We start from the raw sequence: 20477 nt of genomic DNA on the forward strand, positions 1-20477 counted from the left end.
ATATCACAAAGTATCTGGTCATAAATTAATTTTTGCTTATGTTTTTTGCAAACAACAGTCCAAAGTTAAAAACCTGAATGTGGAGCTGTACTGTTGCTTATTCACAATGATTTTACCCTTAGGAAGATATCTGCTGTCACTGTACAGCTGGAACATTAATGAACTCTCTTGTGAATTTTAGTTGAACTTTCTCTTTTAACTACATTATTGTTCCTAAGGGGAACATCTGACTCTTTAACTGCTAAATACTCCATACATTTAATAGCTTGTTGCAACACTATAAGCATTTGAAGAGCTAATTATGTCCAAAACAACAGGCAAACGTAAACATAAACAGGCCAGACCCACTGTCTAAGTGATGAATGTTAAAACCCCTCTGGTTCAAAGCCAGAGCGGGTACTTCATCTGGCCAGACTGTGTAACTGAGGACGACCACTCCCTGTTTTAGACGAGCCTTGAGGGCACTCTCTGCTAAAGGAGCCTCATTAGACCCACAGAGTTCAGGATGTAATAGGCTATAATGGGCTTTGAAGGTAAAGGAGAGGCTGGAAAAGAGAATAGATGTGCAACTAGCTTAGAGGGGAATACAGGTAAAGTGCTGGTAATGACTGATAGAGTTAGAAGTACACTAGCGTACAGCAGAGGGCTCCACATAATGAAATGGGTATCTGCTTTTACTGTATATTGAGCACTTCATTGAGATGTAAATGATACCAGTTACTATGATCTGGAGCTCACTGGGAGAGAGAGAAAAGTTCAGGGGTACAAAGACTAAAGTCAACTTGAAAGTGTATAAGAACTCTGAAATGGTTATCTCATCAGATCAATGCTATGTACTGTAGTGGTCATACAGTTAGGAGCTGGGCAATACAGTTACAAGCATAGACGAGAATTTTTGTTCAAAAGTAAAAGTTGGACCAAACAAAACTGAAAGTTTCCAATTTAACCTCTAGTAAGTTATGATTATTGTTTTTTTTTTTACATTTTTTGGACCACAAAGCATATTGTAATAACACTCTTTTGATCAGTGGACCACATGAGTTACAATATGTAAAATAGTTGCTTTCATATCTCCTAAGAGACGGCAGGTTTTAACAAATGAGGGCTTTTGCTTTGACAATGTGATGACATAGAGGATGGGCTGCAGGGAGGGAGAAGTCAGAGGGATACAGTTTCACCACTGCCTCAGTCTGTCATGGCACTGGTGGAAGCCTCTAACAAGTCGCTGATTGTTGGGGAACATGAGCTGTTTTTGTTGAGCGGCTGACAGGCGCTTGACCTCCGCTGTCCATGCTGCCACATGCTGACCTTGGAGAGCAGAATAGAATTGAAGCCTTTGAACACTGTCAAGTGAACTATCAGTGCCTGGTTTAATTTCCCCTGGGGCTTTCACAGACCTGGGATGTATCATGAAGCTTGCTTTGTCATTTCCTGGTGTCATGCTAATTATTTCTTCTGTGTTTCCTTTGTACCTGCAAATTGTTAGTTTCTTCTGTTTAACAGCAAATAACTAACATATGCAATATAAAAGAGAGTGAAAGAAATTATAACTTGACTCAGTTCAACCTCAGCCCCTGACTCCTTGTCAGTAACTTTATCTGCTTCAGTGCTAGTGCATGGTGCTAACTGTGTCTGTGACAGCTGAAACTTATTGTTCAACTCTGCGTTCATCTGTCTTAAAGTCCTTGTCTTTGTCAGACAGATACTCATATGTCCTCAGAGTGGGAAAGACAGAAGAAGAACAATAGAGTGAAAGATGGATTCATATTCCCTCTCCTGTCTCACCAGTTTGAGATCCCACAACCTCTTCCAATAAACCTAGAACACCATGATAATGATTGCCTTCATTGGCCGTGTCAAGAAGATTTCCCTCAAATTTGTGAGTGAGGAGCAGCTCCATTTTATAACAATCAGAGTTTAAAAAGTTTGAAATAATACCGTAATGATAAAATCTGTAAAAGGAGAAAAAGAGCGCACTAAAGGAGGCTTAGCTTCACCTGACTAAACACAAGCTATCCTAAATACATGCTTTGTGAATGTTTGGATGATATGTTTAATGAATCATGGGTAAAATCAACCATAAAGGGTCGCCTATATGCAGCCTCCCTTTCCCCTTCTCTGTTTCTCTCCATCTTCTCTCAGGACCTCCTGGCAGTTGCAGCACTTCAGTAATTCATATTCTTACTTGGTGCTTCATTTTTAAATCAGAAGTTCCACCAACAAGTCTCCTGTCGACGTCAAGGTGGTGGTTCCTTTGACATTAGTTCTTGACGTATTAAAACCTACAAAGAAAAAAGACACTCACACAACTAATTCTTTGGCTCAGTTACATATACATAGATGAGCCCAACGCACAACAAAACAAGCGTATACCTTTCCCAGCCCAAAAGCTGACATTCATAAAGAAAGAATCAGTGGTAAGAATATGCGTGTGCAACTCAAACTTTCTTGAAACAATGCTTGCACGTTTTTAGAGCAATGTATCCCAGATTTGAGGTGGAAATTAAAAGAAGACAACAGTATTTGTTTAATTTAAAAACACTGTTTCCTTTTGTTATCTTTTTTATAATACTCACTATACACAGTATATTTAACAGCAGCTGTGGGTCACAGTCTCGCTTGATGGCTATGGAAGACATGACTAATGAGGCTGTAAAAAAGGTATTTCAAGATTGTTTTGATTATATTTGGCACAAGATTAGCTCATACCCTTCCATAGGTTTCCTAAGCCTGTTTATGAAAACAGAAAATATACCATGATCCATGTGTACATCTGTGTGTCCCTTATAATCATTTTCAACCATGGCTGTATACTATACAAGCGATGCAGTCATCTGCTGCAGATTATGCAGAAGTTGCCGGTCTTCCACCGCTGTTCTTGGGTGGGCAAATGCTGGTTTTTCTTCTAATTTGTAATTCGACCATTTCTTTATTTTTTACCTCTGCTGGGTCCTTTCTCTGTAACAGCAGCAATTTGATCCCATTCTTCTGATCTTTTTCTTTCAGCTGTTTTTGATCTGGTCATGAATTCAGAACTAAGGCAAATGACTATCTCAGTTTCACATTTGGTAAAACTGCATGATTCAGATGCCGTGCAAGCAATATTTCTGAATGCAAGTGACCAATAAGAGGAGCGTTTGCTTCTGTTCATTTTTAAATATGTGAGTCAAAATTTGTTTTGTGCACGTGAGATTTATCAAAAGAGAACCAGATGAGTGCACAGCTTCATAGCGCTGATGGAAAGAGCACATATGCACATTTTTGTCTTTGTGCATATAAAGTTTTAATCACTGGACAACACAATTTTATTAATCAGGCCCTTGGTGTCAGAGAGTAGAGAGACAATTTAAGACTCTGTACCACTCTAGCAGTACTAGAAACCACAAACAAGACAAGACAAACAGGAGTGGAAGTCCTTTGTTGCTGCCCTACCTGTTGGAAAGGTATAAATCAAAGATATACTTTCGCCCTGACTGACTTGCACTAATGTTATCTGCAGCAGATGAGATATTAACATTGGCTGCGTTTCCCAGATTCGCTAAAAGCTTCTTAGCGAATCTGGGAAACGCGGCCATTGTTTGTTTGAGACAGTGTCACAGCTGTGGTTGTGGTGCATAAGGATTAGTGTTATCTGTTTGGTAACCTGGCTCACACCCTTGCTAAGGCCTTTTAGTGTTTGCATGTCCTCCCTGTGCTTGTGTGGGTTATTAAACATGCGTTTTCTATTAACTGGTGATTCTTAAATTGACGCTGTCATAGGAATGAATGTAAATGTGCATGGTCATTTCTCTCTGTGTGGCCCTGTGATGGACTGGCAACCTGTCCAGGGTGTCGTGTTCTCTCTGTTGTAGTTTAGGTTATGCACCATGATGCAGCACTTTTCCATTTTCATATGTCATGGCTGACTCCTCCAAGTATTTGTATGTAGTAGTATGTGACTGAATATCCCTATGGGGATCCATAAAGTATGTCTTTTCATATCTGATCTTATCTTACTCCCTGTCACACATCCTGAAATCACATGTGCTGAAGATCATCAAAAAAATGCTTCTTCATCAGATCATTATGTATGGTGGCCAAAACACAAGAATACTAGACAACAACTAGAAAACACAACTAAATAGTTTTAATTTGAAATAGTTTGCATGCCACTTAGAATTGCTTCCCAACTTGTTTAATTCCCCCACCTGTGTTCAATCAGTTGATTGCCCCACACGTGTTTTGGAGTCAAGCTTTTTTGCCATTATTGTTTGGTTTTCCTAAGGCTTCTGGTTTTTCTTTTTCCTTTTCTTAACTCATTTTGTTCGCTCCATTGGCTGTCTCCCTGTGCTTAACCTCTGCCTGGTTATTAAATTTAGGATTTTTGGACTTTGAGCTGCTTCGCGTGCCCTGTGTTTGAGTCTTTCTTTTAGAGAACTGTTTGAAAAAAGAAAAGGACAAGTCTTTTGTAAAGGTTGGCAAATGGCCAGGGGGCTGTTGAACTGTGTGTTCTTTGAATGATTTTATAAACGTTCTTTGCTGAAAAGGTTGTGGTATTAGAGATTGAAATTGATCTTTTTCATCTCACAATTTGTTCAGCTATACTGTTGGGTGCAATGACCTTAGAGAATAATGAACAGCCTCATTCTGACTTTCCCTTACCCCCCCGTCTCCCCCTGAATTAATGTAAATAATTAGGGCTTCCAAACCATCAACATGTCTGCTGGACCCTATCCCAACTCTTTCAGGATGTTATCCTTCTTCTCAGCACATCTGTACTTAGTCAGATAAATCTATCTTTATCAAATGGCAATGTACCACAGGCCTTTAAGTTAGCTTTAATTAAAACATTGCTTAAAAAGCTTACCTTTGTTTCTGATGTTCTGATCCTGCTCCCAGTTTGGGGCTGGATTCAAACTGCCTTTCTGCTTCTAAGACTAAACTAAACATTTACCTCTTTAATAGAACTTTTGCTTAATTTGAATATTTTGACTTTTGCACTTATAAATGTTTATATTTACTATTTCCCTGTTATTGCAAATCATTTTAATCAGACATATATTAAACCATATTCATCTCTAAAATGTATGAAAACATAAATAATTATTTATGAAAAAGCTCACTTACAGAAGGATATGAATGTGGAGTTTCAGTCTGCATGTAGAGTACACTATAGCACCAAAACAGCTTTAGTTATCACAACAAATTACCTCCTTGTTCTGACAATGGTCTTCTCTCTATGTCACTCCTGTTAGATCGCACTGCTGCATTTGACACCATCTATCACATCATATTACAAAGGTGTGAGCATTAGGATCAATGAGTCTTCTTTAGATTGGTTGAAGTCATATTTATCTGATGGATTTCAGTTTGTATATGTAAAAAATATGTCCTCTGCACTTATACAAGTTCAACAAGGTTATGGATCAAGACCAATCGTGTTTTATAAAGTACTTTGGGTTGCACTTGAAATGCTTTAGTAAAATGATGTGATCTGGTTTTCGGTGCCACCATAGCTATGTGCCTAATGCTTTTCAACATAAAGCTAGCCTATCACAGAGAGTTAAGTCATTTTAGACAGAGGCAACCAATAAATCCTAAATGTTTTGTCTTTATCTCGAGCTGCAGAGGGAAAAATGCTGGCAGAAGTCAGAGCACAAAAATGCTCTCTCTGCTTTTAATTTGTACTTCACATTATAAATTAGAAAAACTTTAGCTGTGCTTGCAAACAGAGCAATTCAGCCTCTTCTAATCTCTATAATTTCTCCTTGAATGTTTTGAGTAAGTGTAACTACTTTGTCAAACCTGAATACAGAGCAAGGTGCCTTTTGCAACTTAAAACAAAGAATGACCTAATTAGATTTAAACGCCTTCAGAGATCACATAGTTTGTTCAATTGGGTGCATGTTAAATGTCACACACACACACATCGGTGGAATAAACTGTTAAAGTTTCAGAGATACATAGATTAAGACACTGCACAAATAACAAATAAACAATAAAGTGAAGATGTGTTATTCTATAAACAAACACTGAGGCAGGCTCTCAACAATATGCACATCCAATACTTGAACCACTACCAGGACAGTCTTGACAAATCTAATCATATATAAGATGTATTTTGGATGTTTTAGTCAGACAACAATTAGTGTCTTGTTGATGAGAGATTATGAACGAACTTGTTATGGGTCTAACTGAAAGAGATTAATTACAAATGCGACGGTCATCTAAAATTCTGATAGGAAATAAGATACTGTCACAAACACTGTCTGGCTGGGTGTAGATTGTGAATCTGTATTTATAAAAGTGGATTTTGTTTACTTGGGAAATTTATGTCATTGAGGGCACACCCTCATTTCTTTCCTTTGATTCCTGTAAAGGTGTGTGTGGTGTTATTTCCGCTTCAATCCTGATTGAGACATTCCTGATGTGTTCATCTTTATTTTCTATGAATAAAGATGAAGAAAATAAACATGTGTACACTATATGTATTTCATGTGTTAAAACTCTCACCCCACAGTCTTTCCCACTTCTCCTTTCTTCCCCCCACTCACTCCACTCGAACTCTCTATCTAATAATCCATCCATCTTTGTGGTGGAATGGAAGTCTAATGTTTTCCATCTGTGTGCGTCAGTGAAGGGGCTCCAAGGGCAAGGCCTGCCACTCTTTATTCACTCCCCCTTCTCCACTTCAACTCATTTCAAACAAAATCCAGAGTCTGGTTCCACTCAGCCTTAAAGTCTAAGATGCCGCTCCATGCAGGGCCCCTCCTGGCCTCAGGCAGCAGGGGGGAGGTGGGCCAGAGCCCTGGATCTTTTCTCTGTGGATCCAGGGGATTCTGGGTCACACTGAACTGAATGAATGAGTTGATTAATAATATTCATAGCCAAACTTGATTCACAAGAGACTAAATATTCTGAGTAAAACACACACACACAAATCCTAATTATGTCCAGATTTTATTTAAAAGTACATTTTAAGTTTTCTTTCTTTCTTTCTTTCTTTCTTTCTTTCTTTCTTTCTTTCTTTCTTTCTTTCTTTCTTTCTTTCTTTCTTTCTTTCTTTCTTTCTTTCTTTCTTTCTTTCTTTCTTTCTTTCTTTCTTTCTTTCTTTCTTTCTTTCTTTCTCTCTCTCTCTCTCTCCATCTTGGCTCTCATCTTGAAATATAGAAACTACACATGAAATTTCATTAAACTGATAAAGAGGTGAAGCATATAGAAAAAGCAGCCTTTTAAATTTGATTGCCAATATAGATCGCTTCCCTTAAAATTATGAGATGGAGAATTAGCCTTAGCAGAGGACTACAGTCTTTTGAATGCACTCTGTATGGTAGCTTCCTACAGCTTGGGGACAGTTCTAAGATTTCTTCAGACAATCTAACATTTATGAGAAATATTAAAGTTTTATTTGCAGAACAAACTGAAGTTTGAAATTTAATTATTAAAACCCTTAAATTTCAAACACACATGGCCCGGGGCCAATGATGTTTAAAGAGACTGTTTAGAGTACAGTCAGTATCCACAGGAGATTTTACAATGTAATGACATCTTTTCATGGCAGGGAAATGCTTTAATGCATCAATGGGAATTTTCATCACAAACACACGAATATAGTTTCAGTTGCTCTTCTGATCTTGGACTGTTCAGTAAAATTTGAATCACAGTTTCTGAACATTAAGTAAATAACTTGAGAGTTAGCTGCTTTAGAAGTAAATGCATTACAACATATCTAAATATTTCAAGATAAATATTGAAAAGAAGTTCTTTTCATGGGTGAAATTCTTTGGAAAGAAAAGCCACTCATTTTGCAAATTAATGGAAGAAATGGTTTGAGGGAGATTTTGCTTTGCATAGCTGGCAGTGATGTACACAGTCCTGTGTTCTGAGTAAAGCTTCTTTTACATCTTCCCTCTTTTGCTGTGACCAATTTAATAGAGCATTCTCAACAAAACTGGCTTTGTTGTAAAGTCCTGACTTGGATTAAGAGCAGTAAGTGTACTATGCACATTTAACTCAAGGTCTCTTTTAAGCCCAATGCATGGGATAACTGTTGAGATCAGATTATGATTGCTCTCCCTTTCTTTTAGGTGATAAAGCCTTCAATGTGAAGCTTGTATTATGAGAAAAAAAATGTTGTTTTTCCCTAATAAGTGTTGATCTCATGTCTGAATAATAAGTTTAAAAACCTGCTGTCAGCAAACAGTTAGCCTCATAGTAATGACCATTTTCACACTTCACATGCAGTTGTTGTCATGACCTCTAGATGTTGCATGAAACTACAACCAGTTAGTCCATATTAGCACAAAATATTGAAAACAGCTAGCCTTGGTTTGGAAAAAGATGGGGAAAAAATCTGCAAGCTATCACCCCTTAAGCTTCTTGCTACTTACAATTCTATTCTAATTCTAAGGATTCAATAAAAAAAATTAAAGAGGATCTACGTTACACAGACAGCTAGCTTTTCAAAATCAGTACCACAGTCCAAATTCCAATTGGAAAACTCACGCAAACCATCTTGACCACAGTTGCAGTATGACAAGCAACAATGACTTCTACACATTAAGTTATTCAACTCATAACCTCTCCAAAACAGAGAAGTTGAAGCCCTGCTCATTTGTGTATGCAATGACCAACTCGTGTAATGACCAGTGCAGCGAGCGTAGTTGCAGCTTTATCCTCCTTCTCGACCATTGCATTCCTCTCAGGAACGTTGTCTGGCATATCTACTCCTATCCGTAAGACACTTTCAGGCTAGTCTGTTTTCACTTGTAATTCCATGTTGGAGGTACAACCAACTAACCCCATAGTAGCTTCATCCCTCCGCACTATAAAGAATCTCTAAAAGACTAATTTCCTCTGAGAGCAACATCTTTCATAACATTTCTAACATCTTAGCCTTGTTATTTGCACATCAAAATACTAAGTATCTAAAGACAGTTTATATGATGTTTTTGTGACCTGCAAAAACTAGAACAAAACATTTTTTTTAAAAAGGCTGCAAATGAAAACATAAAAAGATTTTGGTTGAATGCATATGTAATAGCAGAAATAAATGGAGGCAGCTGGCTCTCTCCACAAGTGAAAATGTTCCAGCCTGATGTTTTACCGTTTAAGTTGCAGTTTTTGTTCAAAATATAATACGAGTGTGATTGAGCTTTGCCCAAGCCAGATTTAATCAACTCTGATGAAAACCAGGCAAGCTTTCCCCCTTTTTTATTGCTTTTAAGCCATGCAAATGTGATGCATACTAAGTGAGTAGTTTTGATTTTTGAGTAGCAAAGAAGCTAATTTTCAGGAGAGGTGAACAAATTCCTATAAATCTGAAAAGCCATATCAGCGTTTCTGCTTTTCACTCAAGCATGTCAAGCACTGAAGCACATAAACTGTTTTCAGAATAAGCAGGTCCAGCATTTATGTCAGACCTTCTAATCCACATGTGTGTGCAGATAATGGTGTGAGCAGTAAGTGGAGGTTCCACTCGATGTTTTATTTTTAATTATATGAGACATAAAATTAGATACGTAATGACAAAACAGGGTGTGTTTTTTCCCTTCTTCTATCTTCCAATTTCTGTCCTCCTTTTATCTCTTCTTTGATTCCTCTACTCCTCCCATCCTTCTCTCTTCATCTTCTAATCCTCTAGTTTTTCCCTCTCTTTTAGAATCTTTATGAAGGTCTATGTCTGTACTTGCATGCATCCCGCACACTAATACACACACATTCAAATACATGACTCATTATCAGTCATGAGCAGCAGGCAGCTTTCTAATCGTGTTTGTTTGCTTGTTGTGTGAACATGTACAAATAATTATTTCCTAAGGTTTTCCACACATTATTTCACATAAAAGCGCACATTTTCCATCTTTCATTCACACAAATGTCAAACACAGCACTGCACAAAGCCATAGCCCCATTCTTGAATAGAGTCAGAAATAGCATTGGGTTTGACTTGGAATCAGCTTAAGTCTTCAAAGAGAGAATTTTTTGACGCTGCAAAAGGAGTGAGAGAAAAGATGGTGGAAGAGGGGGTGAGAAGCGGTGGGGAGAACAGAGCAGATCCAGCTCCAGAAAGGGGGTAAAAAAACTTCAAAGACATATGTTGCCATGGTAACTGTATGGTGCCTACTTTAAACCCCACCAAACCCACACAACCCCCTGTTCAAACACACATACATAACAAATGTATTCATAAAAATTGATATCAGCAGAGGAGTGGAGTGCGTAGTGGGTGCAGACTTACTCTCTAATCACTTATTTCTCTATCCCCATCCCTCTCTTTCTTTCATGGATACTGCCGCTCTTCATTTCCAGCAGAGATCACACTGATGTGTTTAGTGATGGATTCTGCTGCAGCTAATTAAAACCCAATAGGGTTAGCAGCTAATTCCTCAGTTTCACTGTGTGAAACGATCGGTTAAGTCTTATCTGGCAGTGCCCGCATAGCGTTCCTCATGTTTTTCCCTATTGATGTTTGGGGCTTGCTCCCTGTAATTATCATGACATGCTATCATTTCAAAGTTAGTGGATCTAAATTCCATTTGTAATCACATTCATCTTCCACTCTGTCATTTCTTCTTTTTCATGACAAGAGTTTTTCTGTGTGGCTGCTCTTTATCTTTTATTGACTTAAAAGGATTTTAAGCACAAACTAAAATCCTTATCATTTAAGAAATAAAGTACTAAGAGAGATAACTTGATATTAACAGATCGAATTCTTGTTCAGTTTACTTGATCTGTTTTGATAAAAAAAATTTCATTGGTTAGTGTTGTAGCTTTATGATCTGTTTGTTCTTTGTTGTGTGAGTTAGGACGTCTCTTATCCTGCAAGAAATATCTGAACAAATATTAGATTTATTACCACAATACTTGTTCGTGTCATCCACAGTCACTATTTCAATTTGGTTGATACTGAACCTATTATGAAAATGTGCAATGATGTATCAGATTTATTATCCACTAATAGAACCAATATTGTGATACAATACACTTGAAGTTACTTATACGTTATATCTTTTGGTTGCAATCAATATCTAGTGGAAGAGTACAGCATACCTCTAGTTCGAAAGACTTGTGGAATGAAGAAGGATTGCCTCAGATTTACGAATTCAAGCAAATTAGCATTCGGTTGCAAATAAGAAACAGCCCTGATGGGAGTTTCTTTGATTTGGGTAAAGGTAAGACTTTTGGTTATGTGATCTACTTTGATATATAAACCCCTACTTTCGCATGAATGTCATAAGATTTTATTCCCTAGTATATATACATTTGAATGGGCTGCACGGTGTTGTGGTGGTTCTCACAGCATGAGGGAGTTTGCATGTTCTCCCTGTGTATGCATGGGTTCTCTCCAGGTAATCCAGCTTCCTCCCACCCTCCAAAAACATGCAGGTTAACTGGTGACTCTAAATTGACCCTAGGAGTGTGTGTGAGCGTGGCTGGTTGTTTGTCTCTGTGTGGTCCTGTGATAGACTGGCGACCTGTCCAGGGTGTAGCCTGTGTCTTGCACAATGACAGCTGGAATAGGCTCCAGCTCTCCCATGACTCTGAGTTGGATTAAGTGGGTATAGAAAATGGATTGATGGATATACATTTGAATGTGTTATTGCTTTTTTATGGGTCAGGATTAGACAGCGTACATTAATGAGAAAAACACATTCTTGCATAACATGAACATACTTATAGAGGCATGTAATTTTATGCCTTCAAGATAACATGGCAAATGGAGAGGGTCTGGATAAAAATACATCAACATCATGACATCGTTTCACTAGAAAAACGTGTTTTGTTAGCACACAACATGACTTGGCATGCAATAACTACATGAGGTATGATGTTTTTCCCCCGGTGAATATTGGCCAAAATCCGCTATAAATTAAGTCACCAATTTGTAGTTGTTAATTTGCTTGTACATCCATGACAGAGAATTCTGTGCTTAAACCCTGCTTAAAACCAGACAAGATCTATTTTCAGTTGTTAAAAAAAGGTGGGGGAGGGGGGTTGGGTTAACTTCTTCATGTCTGTCTGTGACCCCAAAAAAGTGCAGTCCTTCCTGCCTTGTCGATCTGCTCTCCTTTCAAGGCCTGGTGAAGCGCAGGCGTCTGTCATCCATTAAGAAGAACTGGGTCTGGCTGGTCTGTCCCCGCAGCATTTCCTGTCTACAGATGGATGTCTGCCTCAAGACTCTGAAGCTGAAGCATTGGATCTGCCAGTGAGTTCACATCAGCTGGGAACAAGGAGGTTGTTTACATGTAATATGATTTCTGTTTTCACTTTGGAGTGATCGCTCAGGCGCCATGGCCATCAGGACAGAAAATCAGGTTAGTCAGTCAGGATCATTCTTCTTCATATTAGCAAATGTAATTAGTGTTTAGGGTTCTTGAGAGGGTCATATTAAGTCTTTTCTTTGTGAGACTTTATTTTCTTTCTTTATTTTACAATGGTTCTATCATAATCATTGATGAAGCTAAATGCTGTGCAATATGCCGATAAGACATAGTAGTGCATTAATGAACTTAATCTACCTCATTGGAAAGAAGCATTGATTCTTAAACTCCTCAAAGTTTCCTCTGTTGTTTTTGTTCTTGTCTCTGACAAGGCTCGAAGGGAAGATGAATGATTTTCCTTAACAGGATGTTTGTTGTCCAAATGAGAGAGAAGCATTAGGAGCAGCTATACCAAAATCATTCCTCCAAGTGGTTTGAGACAAACCAAGGACCAGCTGAAGAGAAAGAGCTGTGAAGACACTGATAAAATGTCATGCAACCTCCAGTCACCATACCATAATTCATCAAAGCAGGCTGACTTTCATGTCAACAGAAATATTGTACACCTAGTTTTACAACCATTGATTGAATTGTGCTATTAGTTAGTGTTGTAATATGGCTGGTTTACCAGGACAGTGCATACAAAGATTTCCTCCTGGGGTAGAAAAATTTGAAGTTGGACAAACAAGTGTAAAACAAGAATTCTTTAGCTCTAATTAAAGTTTGTGTTCAGGAATACTCTCTTGCTAAATTATATTTTGTAGTTAATTGACTGGGTGTTCAGAAATATATTTAAACCCTAATACTGGAGCTGATGTGCATTAGCCTTCAAACCTTAAAAGTAATTAAATTTTTGTTTGAAAAAAGGGGATGTCAAGTTAGTTGAGGAGTATAAGAATAATAGTCTATGTCAAAAACTACTTCCCAGTATTCTTTCACTGCTGGGAAGTGGTGGTAGCAGAGTGTATGCCCTATACTAAAGAGGGTAAAGCATACGGATCTAAATTACTAAAACATTAAGAATTATTAATGCACTGGTTGGAAAACAAAAACCCTGCCAGCATCACACTTATGTGTGCAGTGGGACCGTGTTTAATTGGTGCTTTAATTGGTGCTGTATTGTGTTTTATTAAGAGGTATTAATTGACTCTGGTTCCAGTCAGTATTGACAAAAATGTAACTTCCAGGTGTGCACGCTAATTTTATGCTGCAGTAAGGGCTTCAAAGAGGGCATCATTTACTTTTTCTTTGAACAAAATATGCATTTACTGACTACTGTAAGATCTCATGGAGCCTCTGAAACTGACAGCAACATCTCACAGACAAAAATATATTGCATGATTTTGTCTGCGAGACAGCAAGCTGCTCCATCCAGTTGTGCTGCTGAGCCCCATGGTCCAGTCAAAAATGATTGTCTGAGAAACTGTAATCTAACACTGGGGATCCAGTGTAGTACCATTCTTTCACTGCTGCGAAGTAGTGGTAGTTACATGACTTAACTCAGAGGAAATGCCTCCGGCAACGGGAAAGGATTTAATCAGCTTAAAATATAAAAATCTTCTACCAAGCTTCTCTGTCGGTAGCGACTTCTGTGTTTGCAGTCGGGTATTATTGCAGTTAGGAATTGTTGTGCTCGGTCAGTTACATTTGGCTCTGGCTCCATTTTCACAGCAAGAGAAAATTCAACTGTGGCATTGACTGTTTCCTACACAGAGATACATGTACCCTGCAAAACACTGTTTTTATATGAATAGTTGTCTGTCTCCACAAGATATTGCCTCTAATTAATTTCGGGTTTCCTACTTTCAAAAGTTGCAGGTGATATAATATCCTGAGCCATTTCTGTGTTTACTCATCAAAAGAAATCTCAGTTATAGTCTTTGAAGCCTGATGTGAAACTTTCCCTGTCTTGCTTTAATTAAGACCTTACTGCATCTCATCCAAAATGCCATTTAATATATTCACAAATCAAGTCCTGCACTAATAAGCCTCAAACTCAGCCTCTACTCCACTTTATCATCCCAAACCAGGTGGCAATGTGGGTCTGTGCTGTAATTAAAAAAATGCAAATGGGCTAATCCTGTAAAACAAATCCTTCTGGCTCTGTTAATGAACACCTCTAAATGCTTTCTTGTTGTGAAATAATTGTTTTGAAATGAAGCAGAATTGTTCCACAGAGGAATGCCCATCAGACAGCCAGTCAGGTTTAACTGTTTTACAGCCACACTACTCAGAGAGGATCCAAGAGACAAAGTAACAGGCTGTGGGTATTGTGGTTGCAATCTTTCTATGATATTGTTGCCCATTAATACTGCAGGTGATCTGAAATATGTGTGGACATGAACTACCATTTTTTTATAAAGTTCGTATTTCCTAGAAGTTGAAATTTGAACTATTAAAGTCAAGTTATACTAATTTATGGAATTGGTCCAATATTTTCACATACATTTTTGTATACTTTCTATTTTTCCAATATTGAAAACATTTGGGAGGCACTAAAAAAAACAAACATGTTACACTGCACCCTACACTTTTACCTGTTGTGTCAAGGGATTTAAGATGGAGCTACAGAGCCCCTTTTTTTGAAAATGACAATTATGTGGTGCACACACTGCATCTGACCCCTTAACAAACATCCTTCTGTTTTCAAGTGTTCAAAAGCTTCTGAAACCCTTGCAAACATCTGATGGAGTCTGCAGCCAGTGACACTGACAGACGACCCATTCAGGAGTGCACTGCTGCCTGCAAAGCTGTGTGTTCAGCCACTGAATTAATTACACTTGCTTTTAACAAGAAGAGCAGTCCATAAGAATAAAGTCACCTGAAGAGGTTCAAAAGCAATGGAAAAGTTTTAAAGCAATAAAGAGGCCAACACTATGAACACATGTCCTGAAAAACACATATTCATTAAAAATGACTGCTTGCTACTCATGTAACAATGGGAGGTTGACTTTAATTTCCTTTCCCTGAATACCACCGACTAAAAATATGTCTTGATTTGAGAGGAACTGAAGTTATTTTGGCTGCACTGTGAAATAATAATTATGGAAAGGCTTGACTGTCCTCACTTTGATCAAAACTCTGACTAAACATAGCTGACTGAGTAAAACAAAATGTGTATATATTTGAAGAAACTACCTTGTTTGCAAGTGACGCATCATTAAGTAACCTCAATTTAAAATAGAAAGTAGACAGTTGGTGCCAGATAGACTTAGAGCTTGAAGAATTTGTGAAAAATTTTATACTCAGTCACCTGGGTGGGGCTGGAGCCTATCCCAGCTGTCATTGGGGGAGGCAGGATACACCCTGGACAGGTCACCAGTCCATCACAGGGCCACACAGAGACAAACAACCTACCACGCTCACTCTCACTTCTAGGGACAATTTAGAGTCAGCAGTTATCTTGACATGCATTTTTTGGGCAGTGGGAGGAAGCCGGGGTACCCGGAGGGAACCCACACACTCCCACACGGGGAGAACATGCAAACTCCACACAGAAAGGCCCCAGACAGTATTCGAACCAGGAACCCTATGGATAAATGTGTAATAATTCAAAAGAAAAAGCGTGTAATTACTTCTGATAGAAAATGAGGAAGGCTATGTCTAGAAACTCTGTGCAATATATTGACAAACATTTTAGTGAGCAACATTGAGTGTAAAATATTGTTATGGTTTCTCAGAAAAAAAAATCTGTAATTAATTCCATGTAAAAATCTGTAGTTCTTGCTCCTACCGACTATCATTCTTCCTCTCCCACAAGCATATTACCATCTCTGTGGGCTCTTTTCATCTACTCTCATCTGTGAATGTCAGATGACTCTTCTGATCTTTTCTAGCTTTATTTAATGTGACAATCAGCAAATCTTAACTTTGTGGTACTGGTAAGAAACCTTGGATTACATGGTGTTGCAGCAGGTTCAAATTAATCGTGACGGATTTGGGAACAACATGTTCTGTTAGAATGTTACCAAAGCTTTCCATTTAAGACACTGCACAAGTAATATTAGATGTAATAAGAAATATATAAAAATAACTTAAATTCAAATGAACAAAGCAAAATTTTCAAACAAGCCTTTGACATTAACCTGCTAAACGAGCTTATCTAAAGTATTCAAGGCGAATTTGTTTTTCTACTTTTTCTATTTTCCCAATCAAACAACCATGACTTTGTGCCTGAATGCAAAGTTGGTTAACCAGAAAATCCCCAACAAGTTCCACGGAGCGTTGAGAAGGCTGGGAGAGGCCAATTGTGCAGCTGCAAATCAAATACACTCTGCAATCCAATGAAGTGGAGGCAGACTGAGACGGAGAGAGAGCACTGATTAAAGGTCAGCTGTTTAATGGGTTGGAGTGTCGTTACACTTCAAAGCCTTCACAGCGTCTGCCCTGACTACAAGAATCTTTAATGAATAAACTATCTGCCATACATCTTTATTTTGCAGTCACCAATCAAATGTCCAATTGCACAAAGTATTTGCGCCGTCTTGAGGCTTCAAGGAAAACAAGAAATGGATTCATCTAGGAACGGAGGTTCTGCCGATTTTGATACCCAGGCTTTCATGTTCATGCAGATGCTGTGGTTTACTTTACATTCCCGTGGTTAGTTAGGGAGCATCCCTGTGCGCTTTTACCTAAGCAGCATTAGTCGGTGTAACCACAGGGATTAAGCCATTTTTCACCTTTAAAGAAAAAAAATGGAACACTTTATATTTTAATATACTGAAATAGAAACAAAACTAAATGCAAAAGGCAATCGACATTATGACTTTAAGGACACAATACCATACACTGAGTACACAGAAAAATCTATTACAGTTCTTTATCGTCTTAAAAACTGGAGGCACCTCCATGTATTTATGCCAAGTCAGTAGATTCATCTAATATTTGCAAGGCCAAACAGATCTTTGGCTCCTTTGCTATTTGCCGTCTGAATGACTTTATCGGATCATGTTTGCTAATGTTTGCCTCTTGTTTGACTCTTACCATGTCAGATAGTGTGACAGAGAGGCCAAGTCATCTGTTTGTTTGTGCTATTTCAGGTCGATTTGTTCATTTTCTCTGACGAAGTCTTCTGTTTTCTATGACTTTTTTTTAACATATCCAAACTGAGACCTAAGAATCACTTACTGCCGCTTGCTGAGACTGTACAGCTTTTCAAAGCACATGTTTGATTTTTGGGCTTTTTCTGTAAAACTCACTTGACGAAGGCTGGATGGATTGGATTGGTTATGAAACAACAGGCCGCCTGGGCAGAGACAAGTATGAGGCTCCCCTCTTATCCCACAGACGAGCAAGACACACAGGCAGCGAGAAACCTAAAACTACCGCAGGTTTTATTTATGGTTGTTTTGTATATCCAGATGTGTATGTTACAGATGCTTCACATTATTTATGCCCCCAAGTGTTCGTTTTGCATGTCTTCATGATAATTCTTCTGTTCCATTTTGATCAATGACAACCTCATTCTGAGTTTTTTACTTCTCTTTGTTGTGGCTCTTGTTCAGTTTGGGTCATTTTATGCCACATTTGAATCTTTTAACATCCGTTTGTGGATTTTTGCATTTAATTTTTGGCCTTTACTGTCACATGTGGAAAAATTGGATTGAATCTCTTTGTTGTTTTGTACTTCTCTTTGTGGCCATTTCATATTCATTTCTCCTGCTTTCTTTCTCACTTTCATATCTCCACTGGATTGTTTTATGTCACATTTTTGGCAAATTTGCACCACGGTATTCTATCTACGTTCTGCTAAGCCTATTGATTTAAGTCTATGTCTCAAATATTTTCAGTGTGCTAAGACCAAAGATTTATTTCATACACAGGCCCCTAGACTTGAAGAGGCCCTTAATAAGTGTTCAGTAAGCCTGTTCAGTAACCTGATTATCAGGCAAAGTAATTTAATAATCAAACATTACCTCTCAAAAATCTTATTTCTGAAAAGGGGCAGAGGAGCTGAAGTACACAGTTAAGATCGCTGCCATTCAAATGTCAGCGAAGTCGTATTTGCCTTATAAGGTTCATTTGACACCATTTAAAAAGGAAAACAAGATTTATTCTATTTTGATTTACTCATTCTTGTGTCCCCCCAGCAGCATTGAAGGCATCATAAGACCCCGATCCATAGATCGAGAGATCCAGGCGCCGGTCGGACTCCTGGCTGTTTCCACGCCTCCCACTTTCACCCCCACTGCGGTGAGTCTCCGGTTCACACACACTTTGCCAGACTTCTAGGAGTTGGAGCGAGTGATCAAGAAGGAACGCCGACAACGTTGGGGGGAGAAAAAAAGAAAAGAAAAAGGCTAAAACATATCGTCTTTCTCGCATGGATCTGCTTCCTTCTCCTCAAGGACTTCCAGGAGCTGCGATGATTTGCGTTGCTGGATATTTTGGAGACTCGCGCCGGAGAGAAAGAGCACACGTACTCTACGCTGAAAAGTTGTAAAAGTAGTTCCCTTGAAGTTCTTGTTTTTCCGCCACCAGCCCAGACTCGGCGTTTCTCCAGCCTGTGATTCTGCTCCCATCATGGCGAGACGGACGGCGGAGAAACCTCTGATTTTGACGCCGACGAGGCGCGCTGCTTCCCGGGATGAACACCTTCCCTTTCACGGGGGCTCGAAGGCTTTTCCGTGGAGCTTCGTTTTAATCTGCTCGGTCCTTTCCTGTGGATATTGCCGAGCAGAGACGGAGTTTTCAATCCTGGAAGAAGCGCAAGTTTTGGCTGAGCAGATGAAGAAGCTGTCCTCTCAGGAACTGGGAGTCTTTACTATGCAGGTAAACATGCTCGTCATATGCTTTTATGGGAGAGTGAGACGGTGGTGGCTCCACTCGGGAGTTGCAGCGTATTTTTAAATAAACATCCCCTCTGACACAAACAGGAGTGACAAACCAAAATATGAGAACAAACACGGGGAGAAAGTTTGTCGCCAAAAACGCCAAAAAAGTGTTCTAAAACAAAAAGGCTCTTGTGTCGCCTCACTGCAGCGTAACAACAGGCGCTTTGAAGTTTGGACGCATTCATCTGGGACAGCAACATACTGGAGCTTGGCGTTGAGATTTTACTGTCTTCTGATTTCATTGAAGATAGCCTCTCGGATGTTTTGAACTCTCTTAGTAAATAGGCTCGTGTCTGCATTTGTCTCCAGAAAAGGCGAACAAAATGAAATCGGGGGGACATGAAGCAAGTCATTGAAAAATCCAGGTCCCCAGTCCCGAATGCTGTGTATATGTAGCTCATGTAATCCTTAACTGTTTGTGTAGATCTGCTCGTTTCATTGTGCACAAGAGGACAATAATACACCTTCTTTGCACCCGTCTATTCCCTATACATTAAGGCTACGAGTCAGTTCTTTGATTCTTCACACATCCTGCTAATACAAGTGATCACATTTATCCTGCACGCCATGTGGATGGCGACCCGTTCCCCCAGCAGCAGTAAATCACTGCGGCTATGCTCGTTATTCCCCAGTAAAATCTTCCCTAGCTCGAAAATATTCAGTCAAAAGAGAGAAGCACTTGCAACTGTGGTTGTTGTCAGTTTTGCACAGACGGATTGTCAGAGAATCACCCAGAGATGAGCATTAAGGAGTCCGTCTGTTGTTTTAACGCTCAAACTGAGAGTGTGAGAGCTTTTCTGTTTCATTAGCGGTGTAGGGTTGATGTTCATGTTAGCAGGTGAACTGCTGATTTATGGAGCAGTAAGTGGTTTAATTCGTCGTATTCACTTTGTAACAGTGAAATAAACTCTTAAGTATTTAGATTTTTTCATGACTCAAAAGGAGAATTGAAGAGAACTGAATATGTTGTTTAAAGGAGAAGTGAGTCTACAGCTGTTTAGCAAATCAAAGATATTTCCTTTGCACAAAAAGACCAGACATCCCTTCTATATTATCATGATTTACTGTTTTTTGTTTGTCTTGTGTGATACTCATCTGAGTAATTGGGATTTAGATGTAACGCATATCTCCACCTTGGTTGACTGTGATGGTGATGGACAATTTCCTTTATGTTTTGACAATTTATAGGCCAAGCAAACTGCTATCCACTGGGAAAACAACCAAAAGATTAGTCAATAATGATAAGAACTGTGTGTTGCAGCCTTAATTGGTTGGAAATCGACTCTATGAACACAGTTAAATCCATACTCTGCTATGTCCGTCCAGGCTGAGCTGCACCGAGTCACCAAATGGCAGGGGATGCAGTGGTGATGGGTGCTGGGGATTTCAGAGAGATGGGGGG

At 38.9% G+C, this 20477-nt stretch overlaps 1 protein-coding gene across 1 annotated transcript in view; it reads left to right on the forward strand.

Annotated features, from left to right (window-relative positions):
* Positions 1 to 18446: 18446 nt before the first annotated feature.
* Positions 18447 to 20477, forward strand: part of cachd1 (cache domain containing 1) — a 77547-nt gene continuing 75516 nt past the window's right edge. The window contains exon 1 of the mRNA XM_072389111.1: positions 18447 to 19013. Coding sequence (XP_072245212.1) covers positions 18765 to 19013 — 249 coding nt within the window. The 5' untranslated portion in view covers positions 18447 to 18764. The remainder of the gene's footprint in view (positions 19014 to 20477) is intronic.

The sequence above is a fragment of the Leuresthes tenuis genome, unplaced genomic scaffold (assembly GCF_036924035.1).
Source record: "Leuresthes tenuis unplaced genomic scaffold, fLeuTen1.0.hap1 SCAF_7, whole genome shotgun sequence".
Classification (NCBI taxonomy): domain Eukaryota; kingdom Metazoa; phylum Chordata; class Actinopteri; order Atheriniformes; family Atherinopsidae; genus Leuresthes; species Leuresthes tenuis.